Source organism: Polypterus senegalus, chromosome 3 (genome assembly GCF_016835505.1).
Source record: "Polypterus senegalus isolate Bchr_013 chromosome 3, ASM1683550v1, whole genome shotgun sequence".
NCBI lineage: Eukaryota > Metazoa > Chordata > Cladistia > Polypteriformes > Polypteridae > Polypterus > Polypterus senegalus.
This window is the reverse complement of record NC_053156.1, coordinates 250,683,926-250,711,419: the sequence shown is the minus strand read 5'-3', so window position 1 is coordinate 250,711,419 and position 27,494 is coordinate 250,683,926. Positions and strand designations below refer to the sequence as shown.

The 27,494-nt window shown below is 38.3% G+C and overlaps 1 protein-coding gene across 2 annotated transcripts in view; it reads right to left on the bottom strand.

Moving 5' to 3' along the window:
- The window catches only part of greb1 (growth regulating estrogen receptor binding 1), a 184,012-nt gene that overhangs the window by 37,416 nt on the left and 119,102 nt on the right, over positions 1 to 27,494 (bottom strand). For both annotated transcript variants that reach the window (XM_039748922.1, XM_039748923.1), the window contains 11 exons: positions 20,978 to 21,106; positions 19,596 to 19,712; positions 19,276 to 19,473; positions 18,938 to 19,118; positions 15,605 to 15,794; positions 14,614 to 14,750; positions 12,628 to 12,967; positions 9,072 to 9,187; positions 5,986 to 6,185; positions 4,297 to 4,835; positions 2,555 to 2,657 (listed from right to left, as the gene is read on the bottom strand). In XM_039748922.1, coding sequence (XP_039604856.1) covers positions 2,555 to 2,657; positions 4,297 to 4,835; positions 5,986 to 6,185; positions 9,072 to 9,187; positions 12,628 to 12,967; positions 14,614 to 14,750; positions 15,605 to 15,794; positions 18,938 to 19,118; positions 19,276 to 19,473; positions 19,596 to 19,712; positions 20,978 to 21,106 — 2,250 coding nt within the window. The remainder of the gene's footprint in view (positions 1 to 2,554; positions 2,658 to 4,296; positions 4,836 to 5,985; positions 6,186 to 9,071; positions 9,188 to 12,627; positions 12,968 to 14,613; positions 14,751 to 15,604; positions 15,795 to 18,937; positions 19,119 to 19,275; positions 19,474 to 19,595; positions 19,713 to 20,977; positions 21,107 to 27,494) is intronic.

The window sequence follows — 27,494 nt, the reverse complement described above, 5'->3', positions numbered from 1 at the left end:
TGTTTCTTCATGAAATGGCAACCAAACAGAAATGAGACGTGAAACGAGCCAACAGATGAGCAGCTAAACTGGGAGTTCAAACTCCAACCAATATATTAATGAGAAGCTGATTCTTGCTGTTAATTAAGCCCGTTATTTAATTCTGTGGCCAGTTGCTGCTCTCATTCTGCCATAGCAGACATTTCCAAAACTGTTGATTTTCTGTGTTTTTGTGACCTGAGCAATCAACCTTACTGAGACCTTCGCCTGTTTTTATTTTCATATATCGTGTGATGGGCACAGGTGAGCTGGTCATGTGGTGGCTTGTTGTGTGTCTCATTATTGTTTGGCTGCTAATTAAGGACAAATAAACAACTAAGGGGTCTGAGTCAAGTTAATTAAAACTAAGGCAAAAGAAGTTCATTACCAGCAAAAATTGGTCACTAATGAAGAAGATAGCTAGAATGAATGGTTCAGACAAGGGATGTTGTGTTTTACTAACATGCTGGAATTCTATAAGGAAGCAATATTAGTGGCACATATGATAGTATTTATCTTGACTTTCAGAAAGCATCTGATAAGGTCCCACATGAGAGGGAGTTCGGGTTGTAGTGTGTAGATGGGTGCAGAATTGGCTAAAACACAGGTAGCAGAGGGTGATTGTGCAGGAAACCTTATCAGAACTGGGGGAAGAGAGTGGTGTTCTACTGGGGGTCAGTTCTAGGGCTGCTGCTATTTTTAACATTTAGAAAAGCTTTGGATGGGAATATAAATAACAAGCTGGTTAAGACTGCAGAAGATACCAAGTTAGGTGAATCTGCATGCAATCTGGAATCTGTTGAATCAGTACAGAATATCATACAGGCTTGGGCAGAATTGTGACAGATTAAATTTAATATAAGTAAGTAAATATTACACCTGGGAAGTATAAATGTTAGATCTGAAAACACAATGGGAGGTCTGATAATTAAAAATACACCTTATGAGAAGGATTTATGAGTCATATTGGACTTGACACAATTGACTTCCATTCAGTGTTTAGGAGCCATTAAGAAGGCTAACAGAATGTTAAGATATATAGCACAAATTGTTGAAACTTCCAGTTCAACAAGGGTAAGCTCAAGCTTTATAATGCACTGGTAAGGCCACATCTGGAGTACTCTGGACATGTTTGGATTCCAGACAACAGAAAGACAGAAACACTAGAAAATGATCGAATAATGCTGATTAGGTTGATTCTAGGACTGCAGGGGTTGTGTTATGAGAAAAGATTTAAAGCAGCTGAGCATTTTTAGTTTAAGCAAAAGGAGATAAAGAGGTGACATGATATAATTGTTCCAAATTCCAATGGAAACTACTGTAGTACAATGGAATGAGACTGTTAATTTAAAATTAGTTCAACAAGAACATGGGGACACAGTTGGAAACTTGTTAAGGGTACATTTCACACAAACATTTAGCAGTTTATCTTCAAAGAGCCAGAGACACCCAAGTAGTATGGTAGACAGTAGGACTATAGGGACCTTCAAAACTTGAACTGATATTATTTTGTAAGAATAAAGTGGATAGGACTGGCAAGCATTACTGGGCTGAATGGCACTTTTTTGTCTAAATCTTTCTACCGTAATGTTATATAGATTGGGCCTTCAGTTTTTGATTTTGCTGCATTACTGATTCTACAATTCATGAAGTATCAGTCCTTGCTTCTTCACATGGTACTGTGCATTGCAGGCTCTTTGCACCATACAGCAAGAAACCTGCACATGAAGTGACAAATGAATCAGCTACTCAAAGTCAAGCCAAATCAAAGGATAGCATAGTATATTGAAATTGTTATGATATCTGATAATTAAATATTTACAGCACAGCACAGTTTGACTAATTGTTTATGTATTCTAGGGTTCTGACACACAGAGATTCCAAATCTGAGGTTTTTTGTGGTTCATGCACCTTAACAAAGCTTAAAATTTGTTCATACTGTATTTTTTCATGACTCTGATCGTGACGCTGACTGCATTAGATCAAGAGTTTAAACCTCAGCTCGTGGGGATAAACCCTTGAAGCACTATTCTAAAAACCTTTCATTTGGATTATTTACTTTTTAACTAAAAGTTTCTCTTCTTGCTTAACTCTGAATTTTTGTTTGTATTTTGATTCTGACAAAGTTTTTTTCTTGATTCCCAGTTTTGGACTGAAAATTATACAAGTCTTGAATCATATTTATTTTCTAGTCCCCTTTTATTTAAAATATTCACTCCAGTATATAAGATAATACTGAAATTTGAATGATTTATGGTTACTCTGTAATGTTAGACACAACACATTCCAATGAGCAAAGAGAGAAGGGTAAAGGTCCTATTGGCAAAAAGGCAATATTGTCTCTTTACATGACTACTCTGAGAATGGTTGCCATGTCTTACATATACAGTATTGTTAGTCAGTAAATAAAGGGTAATTGGATGTTCTTAAAATCATTGTTTGGACCCAAGATTAAGAGCTATCCAATGGATTCAGTGATTACACCTGTAACTATAATGCTATTTATCAATTTTGTTTGGTACAGATAACAACTTACTTAAATTTACTTCTTCTTCATCGTAAATGTCGACTTCCATAAGTCTAATCAGCATCCGTGACAGGATACCCAGAAACTGCAAATAAGCACCCGTTTTTCCTACCTATAAAAAACATTGAAACAGATTAGATTTCTTTCTTTTTCCATTTCATAATGAAAAACGCTCATATTTTAAAATAAAATAACAGTAATAGTGTATTCACGATAAATCATTCATTGATCAGTTTATGTTTTGGATAAGTACCGGTATGTCTTTTCCATTGAATGCTAAGAAGGAATTGAAGTGTATCATGATCAGATGCAAAACTGGAATGCCAGTGAACCTCAAAGCACACAAAGATATAACCGCACACTCACAGAAGAATGTGCACCTCCACAAACACTGCGACCTGGCCAAGAAATCAACCCAGGTTTGTGGAGGCATCAGGTAGCAGCTATACTGTAGCTACTGCCTCATTTTTCCACCGTTTTTTTTCACACAGTTCTTTAAAATTATGGGCTGAGACAACTGTGACTTATAAGTGTATATATGTTAAAGATAAATTAACTTAATGATGTTTTGTCAGCTGTGAGCATCCAAACCAGCTCTCTAAACTGCCTGCTGGCTGTACGACTTTGTTAAAATGGATCAGCAGATGAGCGTGTTTTTGAGAAAATACAAGAGAGTCGATATTTAAAAGTTCAGAATCACTATCAATACCAGAAGTTTGCAAGATAAACAAGTCTAAGCAATAATTTCCAGACATTTCTAACAGGAGAAGAATGTCATCAGATCCAAAACCTGTGAACCAGATCAAGAAGTGGAATGCTATGTATTGTTGGCCTGAAAACTGGACCGTACAAACACAAGACAACAGTTATTCAAGGGTTTCAGTTCATTATGTTGAACAAAGAGCTTCAGTGTTGTGCTGGGTTTTTACAGTGACGACTTTTTAATAGGGAGCATATTGTCTCCAGATTGGCAACCAGTGGCAACAGTGCCATGTGTTTTGGCAGCCTATTAACAAAATACGGAAGCTATAGAAATAGTAGCAAGATGCACTAAAAATTGGACAACAAAAAAAAAAATCTGGATTTTTAAACTAAATTATTCATACCAAATACATATTAATGTCTTACTCCTTGAATATTTATCTTTCAAAATGTCCACAACTGATGACCTGAGAAACACATTTCAAATCAATAAAATATTCTGGTGAAGAGCTAAATACATTAATGCCAAATATACCATTATATTACCATCTGTACAATGCTTAATGGTACAACACAAATGAATAAAATGAGTCTGGGTTTATTTTCCTCTGTATATTTCTGTATTCCTCTTCCTAAAGATGTAATGCAAGGTTAATCAGTGACTCTAAAGTGGCTCTGTAATGGACTGGTGCCCTCTTCTGGGTTGGTTGCTGTCTGGTATTTGGTGCCTCCATTATAAACTAAAGTTCCTTATGACCCTAAATTAGATTAAACAGGTTCATTGGAAAATATAGAAAGAAAAGCAAACTACATATTGAAATAGAGGAAAATGTTGACTTAATTAGTCTTATTAGAAAGTGGGGTAAACTGCTGTAACCCTGTTACTTTATAAAAAGAGATTTTATGTGGCATTCAGTTGTTTAATTTATTTATTTATTGAATGAGGTATATTCTTCACCCCATCACCTTGATCACAGTTTGGTGTGTTTGTTCTTCATGTTTTTAACTACATACAGCATGGGGTTGTGCTCACACAAAACAAATCTCACCTGTGGAGGCCCACTCAGTAGTAGCCTTCGAGGATGAAAGTTGTCTGTCCTTCCTTCTGCTTTGTTATTGCTGTCCATATGACTTTGTTTAGGAACAGTCCACTGTCGATAATACAAAGATTGCTCGGTACAAGTCATCATTTTGCTAAGCAAAGGGCGGAAAGAGCTTGCCCAGTTGACTAAGTGATGTGGAAGAAAGGATGTTGATTTAGGGAGTCCACTGCTGTCCACTGAGGTAATAACATCATATACTGCTTTTGGCAGAAACACTATAGGTGGATGATTTAGACTCTTTCCTCTGGAACACTGTCGAACTGGTTGCGATATAACTGAGTTCTGAGCTGAAGATGAACCTGAAGAGGTAGATTTGGAAAACCTCCTGCTATTATTTGACTTGTCACAGTAAGTGCTGCTTTCAATGCTTTTTCCTCTGACAAAATTGTCTTTAGTAGGATGTTCACAATTGGATACTTGGTGAGGCTGACTTGTGGTTCCCACTGTGTTTGTTGCCAAACCAGGAGATGTCTCAGTACAGAATGCTATGAGTATTAAGGGACAGAAAAAAATGTACTCAAATCAATACTCCCAAAAGAATTAATTCAGAATGTAAGTAAACTGCAGATGTCAATGACATCCACCCATCTGAAATAAAGTATTTATTTATATATTGTAAAAATAATGAATGTATATTGCACTATATCTCTATTGCAAGTTCAATTTGTAAATCAAAAATTATGAACTTTTGGTCCATCCACATGTTATTGCAATATGCAATTTACCATGCACAATTGTTGCATTTTATTCTAAACTGGAAGTCATTTTAGAAATAAAAATGACAGGAGATGAAGATGTGTGATGTTCTCTTGTTTGTTTTTCAGCTGGATACTTCTATGTATTACATATATTTTTTTAATTTCTGCTAACATTTTAGTCAGTTTTTAATTAGTTTAGTTGAAATTATAATCTTATAGATTTATTCTATCATATTCTATGATTCAATAAAATTATCCTGTTGGAGCTATCAACCAAACAGTAAAGCCTCATAGAAGCAACACAAAATTACCAATAATCTATAGATTTATGAAAAAAATCCTGGACCCATTTACCTAATTTGCTTCATCTTACCAATGCTATAGGATACCACAGCCTGTCTGCACCCTGGATAGAAAGTCAGCTCAATGCATGCATTCTCGCACACATTCACAAAGGCTAACAATGCCATTTTAGAGTTATCAATTAACCTAATAATCAGAATATCAGAGGAAAGCCAGGCATTCGCAACGAAAACAAATAAACCTGAACTGAACTGGCAAATTCCACAAATCACTCACAGAGCCAGGAATTAAAATTGAGCTTTTTTAGCTATGAGACAACAGGTCAATGTACTGCACCGCACTATGCTAAAGTCCATCACCTTTTTCTGTCTCTAGTGCCTTTTTAAAACAATTTAACAAGGTAAAAAGATATTTCAGTCTTTGATTATAGTTGCTTTGCAAGTTATGTTCTTTTTGTATACAACAGTTGAGTAAGGTTGTGCTAAATCTAATCAGGCTGATTCCAAAATACAGTAATTAAATGTTTTTGTACTGTACCTTCTTACATAAAATACAAGATAAAAATTTCCAAGCATCACTTTTTTGCCTTTAAAAAAATTATGTTACTGTAATATAAATCAAGGAAACAGGTCACCATCATTTCCTAGTTCTTCATCCTCATTGTCTGTACTGCTGAGTTTCTCTGGGTCACTTTCAGACAAGTAATTTGGTCCCATCTTGCTACTTAGTATGTCTGACTTGACAAGGTATGCTGCCAAACCCAGCTCCTGCTCCAAGGCGGTCCTCATCAGATAAGTTGAATTGATCAAACGAAGATCACAATATTTCAAAGACCTGTAGTCAGAGACACAGTACTGTTTTGAGTATTGCAACAAAATCAATAACTTGAGACTGAATATTATGACAGTATAATTAAGCTACTTTTTACTGGTAAATTAAGCAACACAACAGTAACAAAAGTATAAAAAAATAAGTATCTATAAGCTTCTCGTATACAAATGTAAAAATACTGTATACAGACTGCAGTAAATACTATTACAGGCCATTTAAGAATTGCTCAGCATTTGAGGTTATGTGACAACATCCATACATTACACTAACTTGTTGACTAAAGTCTTCACACATTATACACTTCACGTCATTATTACTATAACATGGAAAAGGTTTCTGTTTTAGCTGTGTTCAACAATTCTTCCCTCTCATTTCATGTTATCCTACATTTACCCAGATCGTTGTAGACATGGAACTCACATGAAATGTATGTATTCCAAATAACAATATATTATTTACCCTATACAACTCCAGGCACCTCATACCCAAATAAAGTGACTTGAGCTGGGAGAACGTTAGTTGCATCGGTGGGGGGATGGGATAGTAGGCTGCTCGACACATTTAGTAAACAAAGACACAGATGAGGAGGTGCAAAGGAATTTAAGGTGGCCCAGGATTACAAGTTTTTTCATAGGCTTCAGGGATTCTAGTGTTAAAGGATAACTGCACCTGTCAGTGGGCATCTCCTCTTGCTGAAAGATCCTGATCGGATAAGCCGAGTAGATACCGTATTTTAGAAAGAAGAACATTCTGATTGTATTTTAAATTTGATTTTATTGGATTATTTATTGAATGTTTTAACCTTCATGTTTCATATAATTATATGGATTATTTATTTTTTGAAGAGATGTGGAACACTGTTTTGTTTTGCAAATAAAAGCTCCAGACACTTGCACCAACTTTTTTCTCTTTCTTCATCCTGTAAAGCACTCTGAGCTACATCATTTGTATGAAAATGTGCTATATAAATAAATATTGTTTTGTTGTTGTTAACACAGGGACAAAGTGCGCAATCCACACTGACACTGACCAAGACTGAATCCAGTTACCACATTTATCTACCACCTGTGTTCTTTTTTAATGTGGAATGTCTGGTGTTCATCCAAGTCATCTTAAGCTAAATTTAAACATTTTTTTTTCTACTGCAATTTTAATAATTATCTTTTTTTTCTCAGACTTGTTGCCCTTCTGCTTGTTATTCTAGTGTTAACTTATTTCGGCCTTACAGCCTTTAAAGTCAGACTTGTACCCTTTTCAGTGCCCACTAGTGAAAGTCTGCACTACACTGTTAAAATGAATGGTAAGGTAATTCATTTGAAGTGATAAAGCAAACGTTATGTTACATACAAGCAAATTCAGTGCCAGTATTTATCAAGTGCTTCAGAGTAGGAAACTAAGTGACACAAATTTGGTCCTCCTCTTAGGAGTAGTAGGAAAAGCACTTTCCCAGTTTTCCCAGTTTAGGAAACTACTCCTAACTTCACCAAGATTAAGGAGAACTTGTAAGCTGTCTTAGTTCGCTAGGAGCTACCAGAAGATGGCAGTCTGACAGAGATCAGATCACACATCCTGGAAAAGGTTGAATGTTTTGAAAACGCTGGATAACAGTTAACTTGTAAAAAGATATAGATCTGACAGAGTTGTGGAAATATTTGTAACAAAACTTGTATGTTTATATAATTGATCCATCTATGTAGTGAAGCCATGCAATGGCGATAATTTGTGTATGTTACAATCAAACATTTTTCGAATTTTGCTCCAAACTGTGAATGCCCTTACAACACATTAAGTAGTACGTAGATTCAAACATTTCCCAAAGACTCCATGTGAGTTAATATTAAAGAAAGCTTCATTCATGCAAATTGGCACACACTTAAAAAAGATGCCCCAAGTGTGGATGAGCACACAAACATGAATCACAAGGAATATCACAATATCAACACACAGGTTGACATGGAGGTATAATGTACTGTGAACTGTAGTAGCCATCATATTACTTTGAACACAGGTGCAACAGGATAGGTGACTGACAGTGAAATGTAGCGGGTGTGCTGAGCTGTGCATCCCACAAAGCTCTGGAATATTTTCATTACACTTCACTAGCTTGGGAAGGCTCAAGAGGGCATTTGGAGACTCCCATGGTATTGAATAAATAGAGCCTCACATAAGATAAAAGGGGAACCGTGGAGAGACACCTTGGCATGCAATTCTGGAAGACAATTGGAAACACTGAAAGAATAAACATAACTTATAGCTGAGGCTTTTTTCAGTAACTGTTACCTTGGCAGCAGAAATGTGATTTTTTTGAAAGTATGGCTATGGATCATTCTTTGTTAAGTAAATATTCCTGTTATCGGGCTTTATTTTTAGTATCTGTGTGGTGAAGTCTTAGTGCTAGTAGCAGAAAACTTTAAAACATCATCATTAGCGTCAGTTTGCGACAAGAGGTGCCGCAAAATCGTGACGTCGTTCATTGCCTGACATAGCCTCCTACTCCTTGCTGGCACTGGAAGTAGGACATTTCTCATGTCCAACTCTGAGTTAAGACAAATTCTTACCTTAGTCAAACTTTTACTGCAATTCCTGTGAGTAATTCTGAGATGCTTGATAATATAGACACAGGTCAGTAGAGCTGTGAGGCAGCATTTAGCAGTGTGTCACTATACTATCCTGCAATACATATAACTTTAAAAAAATTAGGTTAATTTAAAAAGTCTTAATGTACAGTAACCTAAGATCCAAATGCAGTTATACCATAAGACCCCATGCTGCACCACTAATAATGATAAATTGATTAAAATCACTAAAGTAAACACTTCATTACTGTCAGCAAAACTATTAATCAAATTTCTTCAGTAAATATTTAAATTTCAATATAAAATGAGAAACCTGGGAAGTGATTCTCCTTGTGGGTCCATTCCTGTGAAAATAAGTATGCAAGGCAAGCCTTCCAGCTCCAAATATGTCCGGGGAGCCCAATCAGCATCTTGAATTTTCAGCCAGGTCTGATTAAAAAAAGTAAGATGACACGCTGATCATTTATTTGGTTACATTTTCTCATCAAAAAGGTTACTTTTAAATGTTAGTTATTTGTTAGTTTTAATTGTTGGTTAGATGTCCTTGCCTGCCCCACTGAAAGAAGGTTGTATTGTACTGGAGATGAGTTCACTAAAACAAAGACAAGTCTAAATATTTTTATTATGAAAATATAAATGGTTAGATGTGTAAGAATCGGATCTACAGTATTTTGAGTACCAGGTATTACTGTATATCTCACAGACATGTAATTTACTCATTGTGATGCAATACTTATAACAATGAACTCCATCCATCAATTAATTTTCTATCTTGTGTCACTTGACCATTATACTGTATTTTAATAATGAATTACTGGAATATAAAATAAAAATGCTTTTTATTACTTATTTTTATCATTGGTTAATCTGAAAAGTGAAATTAAAACAGTAAAACAGCCCTTTGGTGAACCTCTCCATCACATAATGGACTGGGATTTTAACTTTCTCCTCTACTGCTTCACAGTACATATGAGTACTTTTCAAGAAAAGCATATAGTGGTCACCATAGGGAAGAGTATGTGTTATATTCCTTGACTGTATATTGTTTGCTTTGCACCTTACTGGGAACTGAGAACTAAATAGGTTTTGTCCCTCCGATTATAAAACCCATACACTGCACTCCAAAGATTTACATGTGAAAAGAATTGTGGTCTTTACCTTCCTTTCCATGCTCCAACATTGCGGTCCTTCCTAGGATAATCTCTTGCTGCTGTAGACCGCCGCCCCTCTTGCCCAAGACGCTCATATGCAAGGGTGGCTAAAGAAATGGATGGGATCCTCAGCAAGACCATGTGACCATGATGATTTGGACACTGCTTTGGAGAATTAATAAGATTCTGGATAATTTCCAAAGTCTCCACTGAAGTGTATTTTTTAATCTGTGAGAGGCCAGACACAGCCATCATTGCCAAAGCATAGTGCTGAATTAGAACATACGTTCTTATCACTGCACTATGTAGCTTTAGGAACCTGAAAATAATTAAAATAATAAACATGTTATGCAAGCTTAATGAACATTATCCTTCAAATTAAGAAAAGAAACATCTACAGGTAGGTTACATTATTTTATTTAGTTAGATGAGTACTACAAATCCAAGAGAGAGGCAAGTACCGAAAAGCACTGAATCAGTGACTTTTCAGTTATGCACCTACTTTGCTTTTATGTTCTATTTTTATTATAATTAAACATGGTTAATTTTGTCTGTACTCCAATATTTCTACCTGCTCCCGAATACTTCCCTGATACCGGTTACACTAGCATTTTTCAAATGGACACTTTTAGAAGAATAATGCACTGTATCACAAGCATCATCTCATGTTTGTTTTAACAAATATATCAGCTGACTTAAGTTTATTCCAGTATCCTCTAGAGTTCCCAGATGTCAATCCAATAGAGCACTTTTGGGGGAAAATGGAAAAGAGTTTTCAAAAATCTTCAGGAACTGTATAATGCCATTTAGTAAGCTCAAACCAATATCCATAGGAAATGTTTCCAGATCCTTGTTAAATTCAACGGAGGGACAGGACCTGAACACCGTGCTGCAGGGAATGAACGCCAGCTCCAGGCCCTGCAGCAAGCGCAAGCCGCTACCAACCGGGAGCTGGAGGCCACGGAGGCCAGGTTAGTGGAAGCCCAACGGGCGAGACCAGACCCGCCCAGGCAGCCGCCTCCTCCTATGGTGCCGATGGGGCCTTCGGAGGATGTCGATGCCTACCTGGGCATGTTTGAGAGGACGGCCACCCGGAACGAGTGGCAGCGGTCCGAGTGGGCGTCCATCTTGGCGCCATACCTAAAGGGACCCGCGCTGCGGGCCTATTATGACCTCCCTGAGGAGGAGGCCGCTAATTACGACCTCCTCAAGCCCGAAATATTGGCCCTACGGCATTAGCCGGGCCAGCAGGCGGCGAATGGCGGAACTGGGTCTTTGACCCGAAAAGCCGCTTCGCGCCCAGGCGCTGAGTTCTGGGGCAAGATGGGCGCTGGCTACGCCAGAGAGCCCGACGGGCGGAAAGTCGTCGGCGGGTGGCCTGTGAAGGCCTGGTCAACGCAATGCCCAGTTCCCTCGCCCAGCAGGTCCGGGGGCACGCCTATCAAAATATGTCGGGCCTCCTCGACGTCCTGGAGCGTCAGTTGGCGGTCCTCCGACTTGGGGGGTCAGAAAAGCCTGCTCGCGGGAACCGGCAGGGACGGGCGGCCACCCCCGAGCCCCCTCGACGCGCTGCAGAAGCGCCAGCCAGAGCCAAAGAGAGGCCGGGTCCGCCGCGCTGTTTCAAGTGTGGCGAGCCCGGCCACCTGCTGCCAAACTGCCCCCATCACATCGCCCCGGAGCCTATGGACTGCAGCTGGACATCGACGGAGAGGTATTGTACCCCGCCGCATCCCTTGGCGAGTCCGAATACGGGAGTGGTGTTGCTAAATGGGCACGCTGTGTTACGGACGCCCGATTTTGGGCTCCCGTTTATTCTCAGACCGGCCGGACACAGGCCTGGGTGCGTGCTGAGCCAAAGCGTCGATGGTGTCGAGCACCCTGTGATGTACCTTAGCCGGAAACTGATGGACCGGGAGACGGTGCACGCGCAGTGGAGAGGAGGCCTTGGCCATTAAGTGGGCAGTGACCCACCTCCGGTACTACCTGCTGGGTCGAGTTCGCTCTGGTGACTGATCACGCTGCACTTCAGTGGATGTCCCTGCACAAAGAGTCGAATCCGCGGGTCACCAGGTGGTTCCTGGACTTACAGCCGTATAAGTTCACTGTCGCTTCGGGGGGCACCTTCAGGCCAATGCCGATGCCCTCTCTCATATTCACGACCTCGTTAGGTCCGCCCGACCTGACGGTCCTGGGCTAAGGGGATCGGTCACGCACGCCTTGAGTAGGAGGCCTTGATATTTTCTTGACCATTATACTGTATTTTAATAATGAATTACTGTAGGAATATAAAATAAAAATGCTTTTTATTACTTATTTTTATCATTGGTTAATCTGAAAAGTGAAATTAAAACAGTAAAACAGCCCTTTGGTGAACCTCTCCATCACATAAAAATCAATATTTGAGGTTTCTAAAATTTAAACTAAATGTGTCCAATCATATTCTTTAATTTCCTTGGACTGGGGATTTTATTTTTTTTCCTCTACTGATATTCACAGTACATATGAGTACTTTTCAAGAAAAGCATATAGTGGTCTTCATGCCATAAATGGGAAGAGTATGTGTTATATTCCTTGTACTGTATATTGTTTGCTTTGACACCTTACTGGGAACTGAGAACTAAATAGGTTTTGTTCCCTTTGTTGTACAAATTAAGATTATAAAAACCCACATACACTGCACTCCAAAGATTTACATGTGAAAAGAATTGTGGTCTTTACCTTTAACCTTTCCAAAAAGTGCTTTCCAACATTGAGGGCAGAGTTAGGGCTGCCTAGGATAATCTCAAATTGCTGCTGTAGACCAAGCCGCTCCCTGACTTGCCCAAGACGCTCATATGCAAGGGTGGCTAAAGAAATGGATGGGATCCTCAGCAAGACCATGTGACCATGATGATTTGGACACTGCTTTGGAGAATTAATAAGATTCTGGATAATTTCCAAAGTCTCCACTGAAGTGTATTTTTTAATCTGTGAGAGGCCAGACACAGCCATCATTGCCAAAGCATAGTGCTGAATTAGAACATACGTTCTTATCACTGCACTATGTAGCTTTGGGAACCTGAAAATAATTAAAATAATAAACATGTTATGCAAGCTTAATGAACATTATCCTTCAAATTAAGAAAAAGAAACATCTACAGGTAGGTTACATTATTTTATTTAGTTAGATGAGTACTACAAATCCAAGAGAGAGGCAAGTACCGAAAGCACTGAATCAGTGACTTTTCAGTTATGCACCTACTTTGCTTTTATGTTCTATTTTTTATTATAATTAAACATGGTTACGGGGTGGTACTCCAATATTTCTACCTGCTCCCGAATACTTCCCTGATACCGGTTACACTAGCATTTTTCAAATGGACACTTTTAGAAGAATAATGCACTGTATCACAAGCATCATCTCATGTTTGTTTTAACAAATATATCAGCTGACTTAAGTTTATTCCAGTATCCTCTAGAGTTCCCAGATGTCAATCCAATAGAGCACTTTTGGGGGAAAATGGAAAAAGAGTTTTCAAAAAATCTTCAGGAACTGTATAATGCCATTTAGTAAGCTCAAACCAATATCCATAGGAAATGTTTCCAGCACCTTGTTAAATTCAACTCTGAGATGTTCAAGTTCTTTTTTGAGACAAATGCATTACCTTTGGCAAAGCTGTACACTCTTGAAATATAATTGGATATTATAATGAAGTAACTACACATCCAAAATAAAGAAGGCACATAAACTAAAGCATCTTTCTACCATCCATTATCCAACCCGTTATATCCTAACTACAGGGTCACAGGGGTCTGCTGGAGCCAATCCCAGCCAACACAGGGCGCAAGGCAGGAAACAAACCCTGGGCAGGGCACACACACACACACCAAGCACACACACCAAGCACACACTAGGGACAATTTAGAATCGCCAATGCACCTAACCTGCATGTCTTTGGACTGTGCAAGGAAACCGGAGTACCCGGAGGAAACCCATGCAAACTCCACGCAGGGAGGACCTGGGAAGCGAACCCAGGTCTCCTTACTGCGCCACCGTGCTGCCACTCTTTCTACCATATAAATTTAAATATATTCTTATATTTCATATAAAATGAAGTCAGTAATGTGGGGGCCATGTAGCAATGGTCCTGGCACCCTCTTCTGTATCTAAATTTTCTTATGTAATCGTGATAAACTAACTTATTCATACTGCATTGATATATAATTAATTGGATTCAGAGGTAGGATATTAAAATGATGTAAATCATGCTGCTATTTTTTTGTTTTAATTTCAGCCTTTGGTAAACTGTCATCTTTAGACAATGCAGTGATGATCCAGTGTGCTTTTCCTGACTTTCAGATAAATTATAGGGGTTTTTCTAAGATGATGGCTACTTCAAAATATTTTTTTTAACAAGACACTTTTTGAATGCAAGTCTAGTCATATATATGGCTTCAACGTGAATCAAATTATCAACAACATAATTACAGAGAGAAAGAGAGAGGTATATGCTAAGAGTTTCTTCCTATTATGGATGTAGAGTTTTCAATAAATTAGAATTAGCTGTTATTCTGCTCTGAATTGCAATTTCACGTTAGTAGAAAATATTCCAAAAAAGTATTTTAAATCGTTGAAGCTCCTTTGCTGAAATAATAGTTTACATGTTGTGCTTCGTGGGGAACATACAAACTCACATTTAGATTTCAAGTACATTCTGAACAAACCTTTCTCCAAGAGCCATCACCATTGCCTCAAATGAGCTGTCATATCTCAATAGCGGAAGGCTATGTCCAGATCGTGTAGAGTCAATGAACTCTGAAAGTCCAAAGTACTTGGTGTTTTCATGATACACATCTATATCCTTTTAATGGATTAAGCAAAAAAAAAGCATATCAAAAGTTTTGTATAAAACGTTACATTTCAAACAAAATTCACTAATTAATATTTTAAAAGTTTCAGCAAAATGTTGAATCAAACAAGAATACACAGGTATATCTGTTTTTTTAGTAACATTAGGGATATTTAAGCAAAATATGCAACTAGGCACCATCTTGCTTTTTTTTGGTATCAGTTATGTAACTATAAAGTGTGATCTCTCAAAAGCATAGCAGCATTATACTGTGATGACCATTAATGTGAACATACAGTCAGAAATTGACATGTTTTAGCTAATCAGATAAGACAACAGGCAGGTTACCCTCTCATTTCTGATGGACATTAGAGAAACACTTCATCTTATGTTTGTTAGTGCATCTTCCAACTTTAATATCAATCACCACATCACCTTAAGAGTTCAGTGCTAGATTACTATCAAGTTTTATTTCCATATAGTGCTATATTACTTTTACAGTATCTGTGAACCCAGTTTGAGTTGATGAAAGGAATGTCGTATGGTCAGTGTCAAAACAAACTAGTAAGTCTAGTAACAAAGCGGAAGATTGTCTAGAACACTAAGATGGAGATGCTGAAGTAGAGCTTGGGCCAAAACAAATATCTTGTCAATATATTTCAATCTATAGCAAAGATTGTAAAAAAAAAAACAAAGCGACATGGTGGGATGTTGCCAAGCCTCAGAACAATCCAGAAAGCCAGAGCATGGTTTCCCAGGTTATTCACTTGGCTGGCTAGTTTGAGTGAGCAAGATACATTAAAATTCAGACACTGAATTCTCATTCACTACAAAAACATATTTTGCCAAAAAATGGTTTACTGTACATTATTGCAAGTTGAAGGCCAGTGGATCTCATTATAAGGACTGATGCGAGTATACTGTGTTTGGAGAGCAAAGGGAAATGAGGTGACATGAAGTATTAGGATATTTGGAGCCTCCTTTATCTCTCTGCAGTTCAAGAGAGCATCTGCCAGCCCTGCGGATGACTCACTAGATGTGTTTATTCCAGCAGATCTATAACAGAAAACAAAAATAAATGTCTACATATAGCAGCACAATGCATGTCCTTGTTTCTTACATTGCATCCGTACATTAGTTATTACATTGCATTCCTATAAATTAGTTAATAATACATGTATACAGTATAGAATATAGTAGCTGTAATGCAATTCACACATTTTGGTAATATATTTTGTGTTAACTAGGGTTTTCACTACATCATTGTCAGCAGGTAATTTCTTAAATATAATGTTAAAAGAGCGTATATAGTCTGATATCTGTTTATTGTAATTGTTGAGATTACTAATGTTTAAAATAAGTTGTGTGCTTATATATTTGAATGCTGTAAATTTAAAAAATGTAGTTTTAGTGCATTATATTTCTGCATATAGATACAAAGTACTTTATTTGTTGCAAAAGGGAAATTGAATTTACCACAGAAGCAGAAGAAATATAACAAACAACAGCAACCCCCTCAAAGACACAGCACTGTGAGAACTATGTTTTTTCATTTTTCTAGTGCCTTCAATATCATCAAGGTATCCCTGTTAAGGAGTACGCTCACTGCAGGATATTGAGCCAAGGGTGACCTGGATAATAGACTGTGTTTCTGGCAGACCGCAGTTTGTGAGGCTCAACATCTGTGACTCTTATGTAGAAGCACTTTTACTGAAGCACTTTTCTCTTCACCCTGTAAATGCTCAGACTGCAAATATAACAACAAGTCACATCACTTGCGGAAATTCTCTGATAATTCTGCACTAATGAGGTGTATTGATAGGAGGGATGAGACAGAGTGTAGGAGTCAGGTGGAAAAGTTTTTTATGATGCAGAAATCATTGAATCATTGAAAGATGCTGAGAAATTAGTTCACGCTTTTGTTTTCAGTCGACTAGATTACTGTAACGCACTCCTCTCAGGACTACCCAAAAAAGACATAAATCACTTGCAACGAGTGCAGAATGCAGCTGCTAGAATCCTAACTGGGAAAACAAAATCCAAACACATTTCTACAGTTTTGATGTCACTACACTGGTTACCTGTGTCATTCAGAATTGACTTTAAAATTCTGCTTATGGTTTATAAAGCCTTAAATAATCTCGCTTCATCTTATATATCGGAATGCCTGACACGTTATATTCCAAATCGTAACCTTAGATCTTCAAATGAGTGTCTCCTTAGAATTCCAAAAGCTAAACTTAAAAGAAGTGGTGAGGCGGCCTTCTGCTGTTATGCATCTAAAATCTGGAATAGCCTGCCAATAGGAATTCGCCAGACTGATACAGTAGAGCACTTTAAAACACTGCTGAAAACACATTACTTTAACATGGCCTTCTCATAACTTCACTTTAACTTAATACTGATACTCTGTATGTTCAATTCATCACAATAACTATTCATGGTGGCTCTAAAATCCATACTGACCCCTACTCTCTCTTCTGTTTCTTTTTCCGGTTTCTTTGTGGTGGCGGCCTGCGCCACCACCACCTACTCAAAGCATCATGATGCACCAACATTGATGGACTGAAAGCCAGAAGTCTACGTGACCATCATCATCAGGTCCTTCCATGAAAACCCTAAATACAAAGAGGACTGTTTGACTTATGTTAGGTAGATTGCCCAGAGGGGACTGGGCGGTCTCGTGGTCTGGAACCCCTACAGATTTTATTTTTTTCTCCAGCTTTTGGAGTTTTTTTTTTTGTTTTTCTGTCCACCCTGGCCATCGAACCTTACTTATTCTATGTTAATTAATGTTGACTTATGTTTATTTTTTATTGTGTCTTCTATTTTTCTATTCGTTTTGTAAAGCACTTTGAGCTACATTTTTTTGTATGATTATGTGCTATATTAATAAATGTTGATTGATTGAGAAAGAATTGCCTGCAACTTAACATCAGCAAAACAACTTAACTGGCTGTTGAATTTCACCCCACTGCATAGCAAGTCACTATTCAGGGAGTGGAATTTGGAGATGGTGTATTGCTACACTGCGGTGGGCTGGTGCCCTGCCCGGGGTTTGTTTCCGAACTTGCGCCCTGTGTTGGCTGGGATTGGCTCCAGCAGACCCCCGTGACCCTGTAGTTAGGATATAGCGGATTGGATAGTGGAGGGATGGATGGAAGTATTGCTACAAGTACTTGGGTACAGTGACAGACTGAGCTGGTCTTTTAATACAGAGGAACTATTGTATACAAGAAAGGGCAGAGCAGAATGTCCATTTTTGTAGACATATCATGAGTTGCATTTGTGAGAGGTTTGAACTCACAGTGATCATTAAGTGCTACTGTTAATAAAACATAATTTGTTAATTTTAACATTCCACTGATATCTGGAATGGACTTACCAGTTTATTTAATTTTTCATAACACATGCTGAGGATGCATCATTCATAAACATGGTATTAAATCAAGTGAACAGTAATTCATGAAAAGTGCTGTGTAGTTGGAGAGGGGCAGCAAGATACCCCTTTTACATCAAAGAAGGTAGTGTTTAGCAAAAATGTAGCATAACAGAGGAAGGACCAATGGTTTCGATGCTTAAGACAAACCCAGGAGCTGCCTATGATAATTCTCTTTTTTTTTTTGCAGTTGCAGATAAGAATCAATTTGCTTTGGCAAAAATAAATATGAATCTAATAAAATTTTGAAAACTACACCATATTTAAATGCAAACAAAGACAAATGAATGAATTTGTTTATGATACTGTATCCGTTTTTACTATCTCTGTAAATCATCAGTATGGAAATCTAACATCATAACTCATGCTAGGGTAGCATCCCATCCATTCATTTTCTAACCACACTTAATTTGACTGAGAGTCACAAAGGCTTGAACCTAGACCAGGAGCCATTATACAGAAAGTCACAAGCACACACTGAAATTATAGTTGATTAAGCACTGAGCCAAAAGAAATAATCATCTGATGTGTTCACAATTTGTCTGAGATCTAAAATTACATGAAAAATTTCCAGTTTCTACAAATGTCAACTTTACTATGCACAAATTACAACTAGAAATATGTAGTGACATGGGCAGAATTAATCAGTCAACATAACTTTGGCAGAAAAATATTTTATATTATGGCTAGTAGAATCTTTAGACAACAAAAAAACTAACTAAAATTTCAGAGAAAACTATAAAACTGAATGGTAACTTGCCTACTAAGATCCCAGTGTGCATGATCGTGGACAAGTATAAAGAGCGTATATGGACTTAATTTTGACTTCTTAACAAAACAATCAATTTTGTCCTGGGCATCCGAGTCAAGCTTCACCACATATTGCTCAGCACCTTCCCTTGATATGTGGTTGGTTTCTAGGCCCAGTTCCAATAAAATTCCTGCCAATGTCAAAACATTTATTACCAAATTAAAAATAAGGTTATGCATTAAAAAGTTCACATTTTCAGTCCAGCATACTGTGCTAATATCCATATATAAAAACCCAGTACCATGATATGTTTTTATAAATGCATAATAAAGGAAAGAATTGCTTACCTGAGCTCCAAAGGTGTAACACAATTTGCTGGAAGGTCACATCTGAGGGAGGCACAAAAATTAAGAATTCCACTTTTTCAAAAGAACCTAAATCCAAGTTTTGTGTACTAGAGTCAGCAATGGCACACACATGGGAAAGGAGTTTCCGAGCTACAGCCAACTGGATAGGGCGAACCTGATGCCATTCAACTTGAAAATCTGGAAAAGTTATGTTCATAACAAGTTACAGTTATACACATTTTTAGAGAAAACATTGCTTATGTTTTTTCAGTATAATATGATATGCAGCAGCACATATTTAACTAATTTTCTTACTGTACCTGAACATTGCTCTGAGAATTTTTCAGGATCTTTGGGAGAGTCGGGAGTTTCTGATAAGTTAGGAAAACAATTTCGCTCTAGCTGAAATTTATCAAGTAATGTATCCAGATCACCTTCTGAAAAATAAATGGACATGCTTTGTGGATTTCAAATTAAAAAATTCCATATATCCATTTACTAAACCCAGTTAATCCAATCTTAGGGTCACGGGAGCCAAAGTTTATTGCCTTAGTTGGGACCAACCCAGGGCAGGGTGCCAGTCTAGTCTGTCACGGGACACACTCACACAATGACATCCACACATGACAGATCAAATTAGAGCTGCTAAGTTATCTGCCTTGTCTGTCTTTGGGACATATGAGCAAAAAATGGTGTGAAAAGCAGTTGTGATATAGCGGGTCCATGGCTTAGAAGAAAAGGCCAGTTTTTAAATAGTGGTAGTGTGGCCGGAGCAGTTCTCGGACGCGATGTAGTGTGGGCGTCTACTCACTTAAGTGCACAGGTGAGCAATCATCTGTATCTGTAATTGATGCCAGGATCTGCTAATCTCCGCACCTATGCCATGTCCCCATTATATATAGTAGGAGCGCGAGTACGGAGGAGAGGAGAAATGTTGGAAAAAAGAGAACGGAGGTTAGAGGAGGAAGAAGCGAAGCTGGAGGCTAAGAGCTGGCGTGGGTGTGAGTGAATGAGTGAGCAGGAAGAGCAAGCTCGCTGGTAGTTGCAGGCAGTTGTGAAGCGAGCCCTAGGGGGATGTTTGGCGGGCAACTGGGGGCAGATGAATTGGGTCACTCCTTCTGAGGAGCAGGAGTGACCATGATCGGGGACAGCTTGCCACAGAAGGCAGCAGGAGTCGGAGGCTTAGCCGGTTGAAGCTCCATCATTAGCACCCTTGTCACTGTTGTACCCGAGTGTTGGTCTGGAGAGAGCCCTGTGGAGCCAAGGATCGAAAGGCTACCAGACCAGCAGAAGGAGAAGGTCAGCTGCAGGTAGGGTGACTCCCCTGGTGCAGGGCCCAGAAGGGAGAAACAGGGGAGCTGCCAGCTGGAGAAGGGACTGCTTTCAGCCAGTATTTTAACCTCGGGGTTAAAGGATTTATTTATTGGACTTTAACATCCACAGTTCACCCTGTTTTTATAGATTATTTATTGAACTGTTTTGAACACTGTTTTGGTTTTGACTGTTTTTAATAAAAGCACTTTTGCACATTCCCCTTGCTTTGTTTGTTGTCGTCACAGCAGTGCATGTGTTTTACATACCAACTATTATAATCTGCCATTGAACTTGTACACTTATTTCAAGGAGCAAAGGAAAGATAATGAGAAAGGGATGGCATCATTTTTTTAGACTATATTGTGGAGATGAATCAAAGCATTCTCACCTGGACACAGTGAACTGAAAAAGGCTCCTAAAGATCCCAGTTTACCAGATGCCAACTCAGAACTAATCTTCATGAAGCTTTCTGTCGGGGTGCACATACTTTCTGACAATGCTCGTGCATGGTGTTTTCCTTAAAAAAAAAAAAAAGAAAAGAAAAATCTGAATCATCATTAATGCTGTGGAGAAACATTTTTTCTATTGATATATTGTCAATTTTCTATTGACATCTCTTTTGCATTCCAGAACATGACTTAACCACATTTGAAGCAATGCCTGTTTCTTTGTTTTGAGATATACACTCACCTAAAGGATTATTAGGAACACCTGTTCAATTTCTCATTAATGCAATTATCTAATCAACCAATCACATGGCAGTTGCTTCAATGCATTTAGGGGTGTGGTCCTGGTCAAGACAATCTCCTGAACTCCAAACATGAATGTCATAATCGGAAAGAAAGGTGATTTAAGCAATTTTGAACGTGGCATGGTTGTTGGTGCCAGATGGGCCGGTCTGAGTATTTCACAATCTGCTCAGTTACTGGGATTTTCACGCACATCCATTTCTAGGGTTTACAAAGAATGGTGCGAAAAGGGAAAAACATCCAGTATGCGGCAGTCCTGTGGGCGAAAATGCCTTGTTGATGCTAGAGGTCAGAGGAGAATGGGCCGACTGATTCAAGCTGATAGAAGAGCAACTTTGACTGAAATAACCACTCGTTACAACCAAGGTATGCAGCAAAGCATTTGTGAAGCCACAACACGCACAACCTTGAGGCGGATGGGCTACAACAGCAGAAGACCCCACCAGGTACCACTCATCTCCACTACAAATAGGAAAAAGAGGCCACAATTTGCACGAGCTCACCAAAATTGGACAGTTGAAGACTGGAAAAATGTTGCCTGGTCTGATGAGTCTCGATTTCTGTTGAGACATTCAAATGGTAGAGTCAGAATTTGGCGTAAACAGAATGACAACATGGATCCATCATGCCTTGTTACCACTGTGCAGGCTGGTGGTGCTGGTGGTGTAATGGTGTGGGGGATGTTTTCTTGGCACACTTTAGGCCCCTTAGTGCCAATTGGGCATCGTTTAAATGCCACGGGCTACCTGAGCATTGTTTCTGACCATGTCCATCCCTTCATGACCACCATGTACCCATCCTCTGATGGCTACTTCCAGCAGGATAATGCACCATGTCACAAAGCTCGAATCATTTCAAATTGGTTTCTTGAACATGACAATGAGTTCACTGTACTAAAATGACCCCCACAGTCACCAGATCTCAACCCAATAGAGCATCTTTGGGATGTGGTGGAACGGGAGCTTCGTGCCCTGGATGTGCATCCCACAAATCTCCATCAACTGCAAGATGCTATCCTATCAATATGGGCCAACATTTCTAAAGAATGCTTTCAGCACCTTATTGAATCAATGGCACGTAGAATTAAGGCAGTTCTGAAGGCGAAAGGGGGTCAAACACCGTATTAGTATGGTGTTCCTAATAATCCTTTAGGTGAGTGTAAGTATGTAAACACAGTAAGTCACAAATAAATCTCCCAATCTGCTATAATCTCGACACAGCACTGTAAAATTCTAGAAGCCTGTATGTTTTAAGATATACTACCATAGATTTTACTCTAGGGTGCACTGTCCACGAATTGTTCCTGCCTTGCACCCTGTGCTTGCCTGGTTTGGCTCCCCATGGCCCTGCTCAGGATAAAGCAGGTTTAAAGCAGGGATAGGGTAGTGACAAAACTTTTTATTTTATTTTAAGTACATAACATATTATGTTTGTTTTTATTGTGTTGAGCTTTTAAATTGTTTAAATCTTTAGTAGGAGTAGGTCCATCAAACTACTGTAGAATTGTGCTGTGGATTCTAACATATAGAAGTTATTTCTGTGTGAGATAATGGAAAGCAAATACTACAAGACACAGAGTTAAGTATGCATCCAAAAAAGACATCAAAGAAATAAGTATAGTCTAATCTTCTAAATTAAAAACGTATTTTGGACTTTCCCTCCATAAGCTGTAATTTAACCCTAATACTATGCTTCCCCATTTACTCCTATCTATACTTACAATATAAATATTCTGTCCTTGTACAGCAAAATCTGCTGGACTGATTTTGCACATAAACAGTAAGCTTTTTGCAAATTGCAAAGCTAATAAAAGAGTTAACCTATTGGTCAGTGGACTGCCATCTCGACTGACACACAAACACACACTGGCCCAATCACAATATTTTCTGTAAACATATTATAACAATTGTCAAAAATGCTGCCAATCTACTAGAGATATATAAAATGGATGTAATCAAACTTGCACATAAAGTAATACTTCAGAGTAGATAAACCTGTGAGGGGCAAGCTAACTGAATATGTGTAGATCTCTCAGTGTGTCATTTCAAAACTTTCTTCTAAATTACTTCTGCATGGTTTTAACATTTAAATATGCATAATAATGAGTCTCCCTTCATGTTCAAGCAGGTAAGAGAAGTGTAAGTCAGGCTTTAGTATGGATGACATTATCATATCCAGCAAACTTATAAACTGTACTGTAATAATTTTATATGTTCCTACACCTACAGTATGGCTATACTCATAAAAATGTAGCAGAACATGTAAACAAAACCAGCAAATGTCACAAGCTACAGACTTCTGTAGGAGAGATGTAAAAAGTCATGGTAAAAGCTATGATAAATGGCACTAGGAAAGCAGATTCTGACAACTGGGCTTGCCTGCTTTCTTACGTTTAAATCATTTGGCTACTTAATTGTGATGAGTAATTGCAGATACAGCCCAGGAAGCCCCATAGCCACTCCTTCAACCATGTGACTGGTTGCATGCAGGACTGAGTCACTCTCCTGCACCATCTTATTAACTGATAATATATATTTGTTTTTACATTTAAGATTTTCACTAGACTTTATAATTTTAAGTTCTATTCTTATTTTAATAACTTTTCTTATGTAAAATCACTAAACTGATCATCCATTGCTATACCTAGACTTGGGCAATAAGCTTTCTCCATTTTTGTCAATCATCTGCATCTGTATACATTGTGCCGGACGTCTTGGGCTCTTGCCCAGCCGGGAAGCCTGGAAGATAGAACGAGAGGACAGCCCCCCTGGTTTACATTGGGGCGACGGGACTGGAGCTTGGAAGCTCAACCCTGTTGGGGACCGTGGCCACTGCCAGAGGGGAGCCTGGATGATCGCGGAGCCCTGGACTGCAGCACTTCCGCCACACCAGGAAGTGCTGCAGGAAGATTGTCAGTAAGCACCTGGCACACATCCGGGTGAACTATAAAAGGGGCCATTTCACTCCATTCTGGAAGCCAGAGTCGTGAGGTGGAGGACAGAGCTTGCGAAGGGAGGAGTAGAGGCGGTGGAAGAGAGTGAAGAATAGAATAAAGAAGAAAGAGAAAGAATGGGCTCAGTTATTGTGGTGATTGGAGCAGTATGTAAGGTGCTGTGTGAGAAAGTCCAAGAAAAATAAAAAGTGTGAGCTTTTGTAAGTGTGCCTCTTGTGTCTGTCTTTGTTGGGTTGGGTAGCTGCCACGCCCCTACAGGTGTCACATCATATCTTCCCATTTGATCTTGATAAGTTTCAGATCTTCTTGTAATGTCTATACTGGGCTTCCCTGTGTTCTCTTCCCCTTTGTTGGTGTCCATGTCATTGCTATACTGTGCTGTTGATGGTCAGGTAGGCGAAGAATACTGTATGTCTTGCTAATCATAAGCGATGTTCCATTACGACATCCTCCTGTCTTTTCATGCCACTTTGTTGCAGGATTCCTTCATTTGTGATATAATCACAATAAGTGATGCCCAGGATTTTTCTTAGGTAGCGCTTTTGTAAAGCATTCAATTTTCTTGCTATCTTTGCTATGATTTTCCATGTCTAGCTGGTAAAAATTGCAATAGGGCACATTGCTATACAAGACATTTAAACCCATTATTTTGCATGATGCTTGGTAATAAGAAATGTTAAAAATTAAAAATGCGTGTTACTTCAATTTCACTGTATCAGTGATAACTTTTCATACAGGGCTTAATTTACTTTTTAAGTGTCTGCATAGGTTTCATCAGCATACACTAACAAGTGTTTTACTGAAGGCCTGCAAATCACACAAACATGATCTGGTTTTGTGGTATGATTATTCATAGTACTGTTCCCTAGATAGACAGACAGACAGACAGATAGACAGAACATTATTTGTCCTCCAGGGGAAATCTGGCTTTTTACAGAAGCTCTTTAAATAATTAAATACATAAATAGGTAGGTAAATATATAAATAAATAAATAAATAAACATGATGTAGCTCAACGTGCTTTTACAAGATGAAGAAAGAAAAAAGAAAAAAACATAATAATTAGGCAATACAAATTAACAAAGAAAAAAGTAAGGTCTGATGGCCAGGGAGGACAGAAAAAGCAAAAAAAAAAACTCCAGAGGGCTGGAAAAAAAACCCACAAAATCTGCAGGAGTTCCAAGGCCATGAGACGGCCCAGTCCCCACTAGGCATTCTACCTAACATCTTATTTATCTTCTTCTTTCGGCTTTTTCCGTTAGGGGTTGCCACATTGGATCATCTTCTTCCATATCTTTCTGTCCTCTGCATCTTGTTTTGTTACACCCATCACCTGCATGTCCTCTCTCACCAAATCTATAAACCTTCACTTATGTGTTCCTCTTTTCCTCTTACCTGGCAGCTCTATCCTTAGCATCTTTTTCCCAATATACCCAGCATATCTCCTCTGCAGATGTCCAAACAAACGCAATCTCACCTCTCTGACTTTGTCTCCTAACCGTCCAACCTGAGCTGACACTCTAATCTACTCATTTCTAATCCTATCCATCCTTGTCACACCCAATGCAAATTTTAGCATCTTTAACTCTGCCACCTCCAGCTCTGTCTCCTGCTTTCTGATCAGTTCCACCGTCTCCAGCCCATATAGCATAGCTGGTCTCACTACCGTTCTGTAGACCTTCCCTTTCACTCTTGCTGATACCCGTCTGTCACAAATCACTCCTGACACTCTTCTCCACCCATTCCACCCTGCCTGCACTCTCTTTATCACCTCTCTTCCACAATCCCCATTACTCTGTACTGTTGATCCCAAGTATTTAATCTCATCCACCTTCACCAACTCTACTCCCTGCAACCTCACCATTCCACTCATTCTTCTCCTCTCTAGAGCACATTTCCACCTCTCCAGGGTCTCCTCAACCTGCTTCCTACTCTTGCTACAGATCAGAATGTCATCAGCAAACATCATAGTCCACAGGGACTCCTGTCTAATCTCGTCTGTCAACCTGTCCATCACCATTGCAAATAAGAAAGGGCTCAGAGACGATCCCTGATGTAATCCCACCTCCACGTTAAATGCATCCGTCACTCCAACTGCAGGCATTCTACCTAACATAAATGATCTAAATCAGTCCTCATGGTTTTCAGGTTTCACAAAGCAAACTGAGGTCAGTCAAATATCTTTATTTATACGTTACACATTTTTTTGTTCATGAATTTCTTTGGTGTATACTAGGAACACATTATAACTAGTTTATTTTTTAGTTTATTTGGCATTCTAGGAAATCGTTGTCCTAACATCATTGTGTATATAATTTTAACTGTTAACTAGATTGTCACTGAGGTTAGATAGGCTTTTGTCTCCTTAAAAACTTTTTGTTTGTTGCTATTTATTTTGTTTGTTACTATTTATTTTGTTTGTTACTATTTTGCATTGTTTTTATCTTTTTTTTTACTTGAAAAAACACACAAATGCAGTTGTTACCAAGATTTGTAACTTTATTTATGAAAATAATGTCATTTTATATTATTTTACAATTAATAGCATTGAATAGACTATTGCAATATGTATTTCTTTATGTAATATTTTAGGCTCTGAAGAAGTGATGTGCTTGTTGGCTGGAAGAAGACATATATTATACTATAAAAATGAATTGACTTACTGTGGTAAAGACCCATTTTGAAGAAATATCTCCTGTACATGGAATTTGCATTGCTTGACTAAGAACTGTTTCATACTTGGAAGGGTTTTTTGAATATGAAATTGGTTCTTTTGGCTTTGAAAAGGTTCCTAATATGTGGACACAACAGAACCCTAGCAGGATGCTAACAGATCAAGAAAACCTGAATTTATTAACCTGTGTTATTATTTGTAGAAAGTGTCCTTTTTTCTAAATCAGAAGTATGCTGGTATTTCAAAAATCTGTTATCTATCATAGTTGTTTTTAAAGCCTGTTATGGATCTAAATAAAATGTAGATGGTTCTTTTGAAAACAAAAATGATTCTACTATGACATCTCTCTGAAGAACCACTTAGAATATAATTTCACCATTTTTTTCTTTTCTTGTGACGTATTTATTGATGTAGTTTTATTGTATGTATTCATTTAGTAAGTGCACAAGTTACACTTTTCTAAATATTTACATTTTATTGTTTTTTACATTTTCTATTTTATTCATTTTTGTGATTGGTTAGAGTTGTA